Here is an 11,713-nt window from a genome sequence, read left to right as displayed (position 1 = left end):
AATGGGGGGGATGGGAGGAACGGAGTGGGGGGCCAGGTGATCGGGGACGGAGGGAGGAGGTGTGGGTTTAAAACGGCGTGCGGTGAAGCTGAGGGGAAAACGAGGAAGGGGGTACGGAAAGGCACCGGGGAGCTGAGGAGAAAACGGTGGGAGATGGGGCAGGGGGAAAATCGGGGGTGGGGGCGGACCAGGGCGGAAGGGGGACCTGAAAACGCCGGCGGTCAGGAGAATGGGGGAGACGAAAAGCAAAGACTGAGGAGAGAACTGGGGGGATGGGGTCCCGGAACCCCGGCGGGAGAGAAGAAATGAGGCAGAGGAGTAAGATTGGCAACCTGTGGCGGCGGGGAGCTCAGAGGTTATATGGGAGCCGCGGTAGAGGAATGAAGGGGCTGAGTAGGAGTAAAATAAAGTGTAGGATGAGAGAAAGGCGTCAGCCGCCGTTGCTTAAAAAATGGGAACCAGAAAAAAAAAGCCCACCGGAAAATGGAGGGTGAAAACATGAACGTGCCGCGATTCAAAGGGGCGGAGAGCAAGGGGCAGCCAGCCAGAGAAAAAGAGGGGTCAAAAGTGGTGGGAGGGTCCAGAAATGGACAAGCTGGGTGAACGTGGGTGTGACCCAGGAAGCCTGAGGGACAGCACGGAACAGAAGTGAAAACAGGCGGAGGTAAAATGAGGGGCTGGGAAAACAGAGGCTTGGATTAAACACACGGGACATGAAAATGGAGGGACTGGGTTAAAAAGAACATGGGGGGATTTCCCTGGTGGCTCAGTGGTTAAGAATCTGCCTGCCAGTGCAGGGGACACGGGTTCGAGCCCTGGTCCGGGAAGATCCCACATGCCGCGGAGCAGCTAAGCCCGTGCGCCACAACTACTGAGCCCGCGTGCTACAACTACTGAAGCCCGCGCACCTAGAGCCCGTGCTCTGCAACAAAAAGAAGCCACGGCAGTGAGAAGCCCGCGCACTGCAACGAAGAGTAGCCCCTGCTCACCACAACTAGAGGAAGCCCACGCACAGCAACGAAGACCCAACACCTACAAAAATAAATAAATAAAACAATCTGACCAAAAAGAGGCGTGTTTGAGGGTATGTAGCAAGAAAACAATGGAGAACAAATTTCTCGAGGAGTTTAGGTGAGATGAGAGGGTGGGTAGGATCTACAAGTCGTGGAAAAGAATAACACGGCAACGAAGACAATATTGTTACCAATATTGGGAAAGCTAATTAAAAAAACAAAAATTGTGGGCAGCAAATCCACTTCCCCAAATCTTTCAGTTTATTAATCAGGTCTAAATGAAGATGACTAAAGCATTTATTTAAAAATAACTTTATTCCATTATCTTAATAAAATCCATATTATAACCTCAGAATGAATTTCTCCCAACCTTGCCTCCACACCAATTATTAAAATGTAAATAATGCAGAGGGATCTGTTTCGTTCTTTTTGCAGCAGTTCCTGGCCAGGACCATGGTGAGAAATACCAGTTGGCACATGTTGCATCATAATAAACTTTACCCAGCAAGGATGATTTTCCAGGTTTCAGTGCCTGGGTTAGGGAAATTTTCCATCATGGGCTTTCCTGCTGCAGTAACAGGGTTGGTGTGTGCTTGTGAGGATGGGAGCTGATATCAAAGCCACAGGATTATGACAGCCCTTTTCCCAATGTCCACCAGGTTTTGAGGAAAAGGAATGTCAGTTGCGATGGCCTGGAAGTATTTATCTTCCTGGTTCTGGTAAGTATACCTTCTCCTCTCCAGTTCACAATACATTCAGATAAGATTTTATTTTAAAGCACAATGTAACAAGTTGGACTTTGCCACAGAAAGTCTGTAACCCGCTGTCAACGTACTGGTGGAGTTGGGGATGGGTCATCTTAAACAAAAGCAAAAAAGCCCTAATTCTTTAAAAATCCTTAAAGCTTGAAGACCCCCCAGTACCTCAGCTCTTAACTGACCCAGCAATATTATCTGTGCACACAGGGCTCAGATATAAGTGACAACAATCACAGCTCAGCTGGACAAGGGTTAATAATGTTTGGCACCAAAACCCTGAAGCTCTCATTTACTAGTGGAAAAATCCTGCCTCGAAGATTTCCCTATCATCAGGTGTGCATGCAGAAGAGGAAGTCACAGGAAGCATCTCAGTGATCTTGCAAATCATTCTCTGCATTCCCAGCTAGGGATTTTTTTTTTTTTTCCTAATAGTTTCTTTGCTTTTTCCCTTTTTAAATATGGTCGCCTCTGCAGGGTGGACTGTCGGATCCAGAGACTAGCTCAGTGTTCAGTGAGTTTAAACACAACCTGTCAAGTATCCGTTCTGAAATGACACTAACTTAGACTGGTTAGAGTGGTTAAGAATGTGAGGTTCCACGCAGCGAAAGACCCAGCCCAACAAGAGAACTGAAGGTCACAGCTATCCCTGACGGGTAGACATTGCAGCCAGCCTCTGACCTCCCCAGTGTTCTGAGCTGGGGACAGGGCTCACTTCTAGTGACTCCCTCAGTTTAGTTCCTTCATCCAAGAAAGTGGACCTTCTCTAACCACACCTGCAAGGTAACCCTGCAGGTAACACACTTCTCATCTTGGGAGTCCCAGGTCCTGTTATTGGAGAGGGAAGTTCCCCTTTAAGTTGTGCCCATCAGAGCAGGATATGCAACATGGAAGAGTGCAAATTCAAGTCAGATTTTCAAGTTTAGCACACATATTTTACACCCTTAGAAGGTCCCTGACATTTAAGAGATTAGGATGAAATTAGAAAGGAAAAAAAAAATCTCTAAACTGTACAGGGAACAGCAGCAGCTTAAACTCATCATATGTTATTTTCATTCAAAACTTAGCATTATTGAGCAGCGTATCTTCATAACATCCTTAAGAAGTAGGAAGGAAACAAGCTTTCCCATTCTCATTTCCAAGATCAAGAAACCGAGGCCAGACGAACTGATCTACTCCGTTACAAAACATTTCTCCTTGCCTTTTTCAAAGCCACAGGAGAAAGGAAGGATGGGAAAGTCTGAAAGCTAACAGTGCATCACCTAAGAGGCTTTTCTATAAACACGAAGCTCTGGAAAATGCGAGATTCTAATGAAAGGCACTTCCTCTTATCAGTCCCTACCTCTTTTGAAAAGAATTCTATCTCCAGGGAGGCAAAAATCCCCAGGAGAGCTCTGATGATGCCCTGGTCTGGAATATTCTACAGAGAATGGAAGGCCCAGGCAGCAGTTTGTAACTGAACAGTTGACATTTTTCTTCTTCCGCTAAGGAAGGCAAAGGAGAAGATAACGATCATCTACGGAGCACCTCCTAGGCACTCTCACATCCTGAAGTACCTCGGTCCCCACCATAACCCTGTAAGATAGGTGTGATTTCACCCATTTCACAGATGAAGAAACTGAGGCTCAGGGAAGAGGTAAAGCTACCTGCCCAAGCCCATGAAGCAGGTAAGGAGCAGAGTCCAGATGCGAGACCAGGTGTTTCCGACTCACAACCCGAAGCAAAGTGCCGCCCTCTGATTAGCATCAGTAGCTGACCCCCCCTCACCTTTTCCAGAGAGCTGATGTGCCTGGTTCCTCAGCTCACCTGAGCAGTGAAAAAGGAAGTGTCCTTATCACCCCACACTATTCCCTTGTGTGCCGGGGCGAGCTGGTTACAGACCTTTAACAGTGACAAAGGGCGCCGAGGCCAAGTGCCTCCCCCATCTCAGCACCAGTCAACCTGGAGAAGGCCAGGGGCACAGCGACAGGGGCACCTCAGATACCAAATGCAGCTTTCCCCCCCACACACTGCCCGTTCCAAAGCTTTTCAACATTGTTGAGAAAACTTACAGTAAATCAAACCAATTTAGACAAAAGAAAAAAAAGGGAAGGAAAGATGTGTGTGTGTGTTTTCCTTTTTTTGCTGAGAGCCACAAACCGTTTTCAGCCCTCAGGCAGGGATGCCAGTCAAGTGAAGCAGAATATAAAACTCATCTTCGACGTAGCTTTCCAAGCTTTTGAGACAGGATAACAAAGGACAGTTGTCTTCTTCAAACTGGCCTGTCTTCTTCGTGAATAATGTCACCTCTGCTGCCCAATGCTGTCATCTATACAGGAGGGAAAAATAGACCCAACTCTGAGCAATCTCAACAGGGGCGACTCTGTTTCCGTATCAGTTTTCTTTTCTTTTTTTCTTTGTTTTTTTTGTTTTGTTTTGTTTTGGCCACTCCATGTGGCATGTGGGATCTTAGTTCCCTGACCAGGGATTGAACCCATGCCCCCCTGCAGTGGTAGCACAGAGCCCTAACCACTGGACCGCCAGGGAATTCCTCCCCCCCACCAATCAGTTTTCAATCACCTCTATTTCTAGACCTTTACTGATGACTTTGTGGAGGAGCAGGTGGGGCAGGGTGTGTATCCCCGCTTTTACCTGTTCTTTCCACTCAAAATCCTCTGACATGCTTGACACTGCCCACCCTCCACACTCTTGGCTTCTACCATTCCCCTCGCCTGGATCACCCCTCCTTTCTGCTTATTCAAACTTAGCTGTCCTGAAAGACGTGCCTCATAGCCCATGTCTTCCATAAAACGTCTCCCAACCAATGCACCCCTCAGGGCTCTCATCTTTCTCCTGAGGTTCTGCGATTTGTAAACGTATCATTCATCAGGCAAGGAATCAGATTCCTTCTTGCCAAAGCTCCTCTACTGCCCTCGCAAAGGGTTGGTTAAATCTTCCTTCTGTTTTCATTTCCCCCTCGTGTTTTAGTCTGTTCGCCCTAACTGGTCTCGTAAAGCCCTTCACCATTGGTCTTTCTTTTCTAGTGCCTGACAGTACCAATCTGTGCCTTTCCCAGAGCAGGCCCTTGATAAATATTTGTCCATTTAATTAGCGTGTTGGTAGTTGATAGGAGATTCTCAGATTCTAGATTAAACTTTAACTGTCTTTCCCAACCTTTAAAAGACAGACCCTTGGAGATTTCTTCCGGGAAAGCCCACCACAACCTCGCAGAGAGCTTCTAAGGACAAAGAGCTTACCCTGCAGAGCCTGGAGTCCATTGGCCATCCGGTCCACATTCCCATTCACCAGTGCGGTCACTCTGTGGATGTGGCCGTACTTGGTTACTTCTTTTGGAGACTCGTACGTCTCACTTGCTTCCTCCTCTTCCTCTTCTGCAGCATCTTCCTCCTCCTCCACCTCTTCCTCTTCTGAATCCACCAAAACCATGACATCACCCATGTCTTGCCTCCTAATTTCCAGAAGGGGAGAAATAATCAAGAAAGAGACCCTGTTTTCTCCAACTTCAGCCCTCACTGAATAGGAAACACTTGGTTCTTTGCAGCCCCTTTGGTAACATGGAAAATTCTTCATGTATTCAACCTGGTTGAGTCGTGAGATGACAGTGCGATTGTAACCTTGCAGAGAGATGCTGCCGAAGATTGTCTAGATAATTGTATCTTGTGCTGGGTGAGTTTTATCACTCCACCTCTCCCCACCCCGCTGCTTCTCAGGCAGATGACCTCATTGTCCCAAGCACCCACCATTTCAGTTCCCCTCACAGCACGTACACAGACGCTCTGTTCCTTTCCTGAAATGCCCTTATTTCTCCTGCACTTACTGAAATTTCTCCACCTTTTCATTATTCAAGGCCCAAGTAAAGTCCTCCGCCTCCCCCTGAAGCCTTGAACTATGACTGAATCTGGCGTCCACGGCCAGCGGTTGGGCACTGAATTGTTCTCTAGTTTGTTGCTAATTCTGCCTGCCCAGCCAGACTGTACATTTCACGGGCCAGTCACAGTCCTAGGAGCATCACCTTCTCTTTTAATCCTTACGGCCCGCCTCTGAGAAACAGATAAGGAGACAAAGGCTCAGAGAGGGTCAGGGATTTTCCAGGAGCCACGGGCTTGAAGGGCAGAGCTGCCATGTGAACCCAGGTCCATTCATTCCAAAGCGTTTTCCCATTGTGCCAAGCTACTCCCTCCTGTGAAAAATAAGCCTGGGGAATGACAGACTCATTCCAGAATGACCCTCAAAAACAGCACTGTAAAGGTAACACTTTCCGTTGAAAGATGGTCCCAGAACCATAAAATCCCCTCATTATGAACGATGGTCCCAGGACAATAATACCCCATAGTTATAAATGGATAAGAGGAGCAAAGAGAAGAGTTCTTTGCTCCCACCCAGAATCTCCTTAGGAGGCTAAATACATAAGTTCCATTTAGTTGCTTTGCCCCTACTGAGGTTTCCTTCTGGGAGGGGCTTCTGGGCATGCTCAGACTAGTCTTCCAAAACATGCTGTAAGACTATGACTTATTCTTCCTTTTAGAAAAGGAAAACTAGATAAAATAAATGCATGAATGACTGGGCTCAACATGTACATGCTGTCTTTATGCCTCAGTGACAGTCCAGCAATGTGCCTGGCCCTGAGGTCTGGCGTTGTAAAAAGAGCACAGACTTTGGAATCGGGTCAGGCCCAGGTCTGACTGCAGGCACGGCCGCTCACTCCCTGGATGAGCTTGCAGAAGCTGCTTTTTGCTTCGCTGAGCCTCCCTCGACTTGTCTGGAACACGGAGCCAAGAGCAGCACCCTGAAGAGTTTATGACTGGGTTGTAATAATGCCTGAGGAAGCACCAGCCCCGTGTCTGGCCCGTGGTAGGTCCCCAGTGGCGGTGGTTATTATTGTTCTTATGAAACATTATAAACAAAACGTCAGTGAAGACATCATGGAAATGGATTTTTGATTTGAGTCTAGGGAACACTCACCTGAAAGTGCTTCCTACTGAAAGGAGAAAAGAAAAAACATTAATATCCAATAATATCCACTTCGGCCTCACAGAATTTTCTAATCAATCTAACATTTACAAAAGAATGGACAATGAGAAAACTGACCCAATACGAGAGATGACAGGGTGTTCAGGCGTGGTTCTTAGGTGCTTCATTATTGCACATCTGCGCCCAATTTGGAAACCTCTCGAATGGAGCTTCAGGTGGGAGCATAACAGGGGCCACCTTTCCCCCCACCCACACCCTCTCAAGAAGCCTGAGAGAGAAGCAAAGGGACCCGGGGAGCCCTTACCTTTCCAGCAGAACACAGGGCTGTAGTACAACAGAAGCCCGGAGATAACGGCCAGTCCCAGCAGAAGGAGGCTCACGATGGTGCCCACAACTGCCCCGATGTTTACAGGCTCTGCAAAGACAAATCACACCCTTGACTCGGCCACGTGATACGCACAGCTAGGAGGGCAATACCTCCCCTCCTCTGCCTGGATCCTACTCTTATCTCGGCTTCATGACCTTGGGCAAGGCATATGACCTCTCTGCAGAGCAAGATAAAGATCTCATTTTTCTACTTCAGTTTGTGGGAATCAAACAAAGCATGTGACGCAAAAGAACATTGGAGGGGGGTGTGGTGGTGGGATGAACTGGGAGATTGGGATTGACATATATACACTCATATGTATAAAATAGATAACTAATAAGAATTAGTTATATAAAACTAATTTTATATAAAAATATAATTTTATATAAAAATATAAAATAAAATTCAAAAAAATAAATAAAAAGTAAAAACAGAAAAAAAAAAAAAAAGAAGGGGCTTCCCTGGTGGCGCAGTGGTTGAGAGTCCGCCTGCCGATGCAGGGGACGTGGGTTCGATCCCTGGTCGGGGAAGAGCCCATATGCCACAACTAAGCCCGTGAGCCACAACTACTGAGCCTGTGCTCTAGAGCCTGCAAGTCACAACTACTGAAGCCCGCGCGCCTAGAGCCCGTGCTCTGCAACAAGAGAAGCCACCGCAATGAGAAGCCCGCTAGCCATGACTAGAGAAAAAGCCCGTGCGCAGCAACGAAGACCCAATGCAGCCAAAAATAAAAAATAAATAAATGGATGTATTAAAAAAAAAAAAAAAAGACTCAGCACTTCCACTGCTAGGAGTGCGGGTTTGATCCCTGGTTGGGGAAACTAAGAACCCGCATGCTGCTTGGGACGGCCAAAAATATATATTTTTTTTCAAAAAGAGAACAGAATAGGGAATCCAAGAACAGATCCACACACAGAAGGAAACTTGATATAGGACGGACTAGTGACTAGAAGAGAAACTCTTCAGGATGTGGTGCTAGACCAAATAGTTATCCAAATTGGGGGGTGGAGGAAACTTGATGTCTACCTCACATCATTCACAAAAATCAATTCTAGATGGACTACAGAGTTAACTATGAAAGGCAAGTGTTAAAACTTTAAGAAAATATGGAAGAATACTTTCATTATCATAGGATAGATAAGGATTTCTTAAGACACAAAAATTGCTAATGATATAAGAAGAGATTCATAAAGCCAACAACATTAAAGTAAGAATGTCTGCAAATCGAAGGATACCGTAAAGAAAACAAGAAAGACAACTGAAAGGAGATATTTGTAACATGTAAAACTAACAATTAGCACATGGAATTTCTAAAGAACTCCTATATATCTATAGGAAAGGGGAAAACATCAAGCCACAATTATGTATTTCGCAGATGAAACATAAATAGCAAATAAACATATGAAATAATGCTCAGCCTTCTTAGTAATCAGAGACATTCAAATTAGAACCACAGTGAGATTTCATTTTACACCTACTTGATGGGCAAAAATCACAAGGTCTGTGGGTGAAAATGTGGAACAACTACCGTTGCAAATGGAAATTGGTATAACCACTTTGGAAAATAATTTGATGTTATCTCATAGATAAAAATGCACATAACCTAACCTTCATTTCTACTCCTTGTACAAATATTCTAGAGAAATATTTTCCTGGGGACCTGGTTATATGTACACAAGGGGGTGGTACAGGTTTCCATAGCAACACCGTTTGTTCATCACAACAAAAAAATCAGAAGCAGCACAAACATCCATCAGCAGGAAGATCAATAACTTAGTTGTGGAGTAGTGACACAATGGAAAATCATACAGCAGTACAGAGGTACAAAGCATAATTATACACATCAGCATGAATAAATTCTGGAAACAAAATGTGGGATAAAAAAGGCAAATTACAAAAGACTACATTTGTATGGTAACAACCATTTTTCAAAACTCTAAAGCAAACAATATATTATGTAGAAATGTGTACGTATGCAGCATATTTTTTCTTAAATAAAACATGAAACTCAGGATAGTGGTTACCTTCTTCAGAAGGCCCAGGATGAGCCTGGAAATGGGCCTACAGGTAGGGTTGCCAGATAAAATACTATGTGCCCACTTAAATTTGGATTTCAGATAAACAATGAATAATTGTTTTAGAATAAGTATGTCCCAAGCAATACTGGGGATGTACATTAAACAAAAAATTATTTGTTTTTCTGAAATATAAATTTAAGTGAGCATCCTGTTTTTTTAGCTTTGCTATTGTTGTTTTCTAAATCTGGCCACACTATCTGCAGGTAATTCCGGCAGTGTTGGCACTGTTCTATATCTTAAGTGGGATGTTAGTTTCCTGGGTGTTCATTTTGCTATTATGTTTCTCAGCTTACATTTTATGTATATATATAAATTATACCTATTTTATACATGTATGTATTTTATTTTAATATATATATATTTTTTCCTTTAGGATGTAACAGATATTAAATAACTTTTTTATCCCTATGCAAATGTTAGAGATTTAGGACTGGACAATAATTTTCCCATCCACCTTGTCAAGCCACAGGGAATCAGACAGGCCTTCTCCCAGATGGCAGTGACCCACATGTAGGGAGGCACCAAGCCGTCCCCATGCTGATGCCAGGGCCTCTGAAGCTCTCGACCCTCCGCCTCCTCCTCCGGGGCCACTTCACTCACCTTTCACGCTCAACCAGATGTCCACCTCCCTCACCCCCACGGGGTTCTCAGCCCGGCAGACATAGTAGCCCTCGTCCCGGTCCTGGGAGCAGTTGCGGATGGTGAGGGTGGAGCTCTGGCCACTCTGGGTGATGAGGTGGTGGCCGCTGGGCTGGATGACGACCTCCGGCTGGGTGAGGTTGTTCAGCCACAGGATCTTGGCGGGGGGGTAGGCTCCAGACACTTCGCAGGTGAGCGTCACATTGCCTCCCACGAAACAAGTCTTCATGGGCTCAGAGAGAAGCGAGGGGCTCCCTGACCATCAGAAGAAGGTAAAGAAAGACAAACGTTGAAGGAGATTCAGTCGGTGGTCTGAGAATTTCAAGAATATTACTTCTTCCAAACAAAGCAACTCCAGGAACTTCTGTACCGCACCTGGTCTCATATAATAATAAAAGCTAATATTTGTTGAACATTCAATGGGCTAGGCAACATTCTACTTATTAACCCAATTAATAATTCTCACAACAATCTTGTTACCCCCATTTTGCAGATGGGGAAACTGTGGCACAGAGAAAGTTAAGTAACTTGCTCAAAGTCACATGACTAAATAAGTGAGCAGCTAGGATTTAGGGGGAACAAATGTCCTGGTTTGCACAAGGCTGAGGGGGTTCCCAGGACCTGGGGGCTTTCAGTGCTAAAACTGGTGAAGTCCCGGGCAAACCAAGATGAGTTGGTCACTCTATATAAGAATGGAACCCAAGGAGTCACGCTTTTGTGGTCCACATCTCCTTACTTCTTATGCTGTAAGCTTCTATGTATAATAACCATACTGATCAGATAAGACATGGGCACACAGCCTGACAAGGGTGTTCCAGGGGACAGAAGGCAGCTGTATTAGTTTCCTGTTGCTGCTGTAACAAATTGCACAAACTTAGCAGTTAAAACAACACACATTTATCCTTTTATAGTTCTGGAGGTCAGAAGTCCGAAATAATCTTACAGAACTAAAATCAAGGTGTTGGCAGAGCTGGTCGCTTCTGGGGGGTCTAGGTGAGAATCCATTTCCTGGTTTTCTCAGCTTCTAGAAAGGAGCCACCTACATTCCTTGGCTCGTATTCCCTTCCCTGAATTACTCCTACCTCTTGCATCTGTCATCACTTCTCACTACTGCATGTGACCCTCCTGCCTCCCTCTTATAAGGACCCTTGGGATCACACTGGGCCCACCCAGATAACCCAGGACACTCTCCCCATCTCAAAATCCTTAATCACAGATGCAAAGTCCCTCTACCATGGAAGGTAACATTATCACAGGTTCTGGGGATTAGGATGTGGACATCTTCTGGGGGCCATTCTTCTGTCTAGCATAGGTCTGTCCTAGAAAACTCAGAATGTGGCGTCCCTGTGGCCTTGGGGTCTGATTTAAGTGGGACACAGGGAGCTATGAGGTCTACTTTGGCGATCTACTTGTATGCCTTGCAAGAGAAGCCTTTTCCCAAAATGCACACCCTCTTGGGAAGGGTAGCAAATTCATCTTGGGAGGATTTATGAAATCCGTATTTTCAGCAGCTGAGGGATACAGAGCAGCATGTTGGGTTCCTGCCCTGGAGAGTGAAACTACACGCTTCCGCTTGGCAGCTGTTCCAAGAGAGAAACTAGGGTTTCACTGCTGGCATCTGGGGAAGGGGGAAGGGGCAAGGGGCTTGGGGGGGACAACCCAGAAGCCTCTCTCTCTAGGTCAGGTTAACAGAAGAGAATACCCCAAACCTGGTTTTGCTCAGAAAACTCACCTGCGGACACGCCTTCTTGGATCAACTGTCAGATTCCCCCCATGTTGCTAAATCACTCCTTCTCCGCTTTATGGTTAACCAGAATTTCCTTTAGGGTCACAAAGCCAGCAGCAGTGACAAGCCTCATCTGTATGGCTGTATTTGGGGGTCCCAAACCA

At 45.7% G+C, this 11,713-nt stretch overlaps 2 protein-coding genes across 2 annotated transcripts in view; both read right to left on the bottom strand.

Annotated features, from left to right (window-relative positions):
- Positions 1-3,370, bottom strand: part of LOC114485434 (WD repeat and SOCS box-containing protein 2-like) — a 16,376-nt gene extending 13,006 nt beyond the window's left edge. Inside the window, exon 1 of the mRNA XM_028486840.2 lies at positions 3,325-3,370. Within this exon, the coding sequence (XP_028342641.1) occupies positions 3,325-3,370 (46 nt within the window). The remainder of the gene's footprint in view (positions 1-3,324) is intronic.
- Positions 1,311-11,253, bottom strand: LOC102980746 (V-set and immunoglobulin domain-containing protein 10). Its single transcript, XM_028486841.2, has 5 exons — positions 9,785-11,253; positions 7,044-7,154; positions 6,731-6,746; positions 5,005-5,216; positions 1,311-4,076 (listed from the first exon to the last, which is right to left on the bottom strand). The coding sequence occupies exons 1-5, from the start codon at positions 10,050-10,052 to the stop codon at positions 4,051-4,053; spliced, it is 633 nt and encodes a 210-aa protein (XP_028342642.1). The 5' UTR covers positions 10,053-11,253; the 3' UTR covers positions 1,311-4,050.
- Positions 11,254-11,713: the final 460 nt, after the last annotated feature.

This window comes from Physeter macrocephalus, unplaced genomic scaffold (assembly GCF_002837175.3).
Source record: "Physeter macrocephalus isolate SW-GA unplaced genomic scaffold, ASM283717v5 random_1117, whole genome shotgun sequence".
NCBI classification, from domain to species: domain Eukaryota; kingdom Metazoa; phylum Chordata; class Mammalia; order Artiodactyla; family Physeteridae; genus Physeter; species Physeter macrocephalus.
Note: the sequence above shows the minus strand (reverse complement) of the source record. Positions and strands in the feature narration are given on the sequence as shown.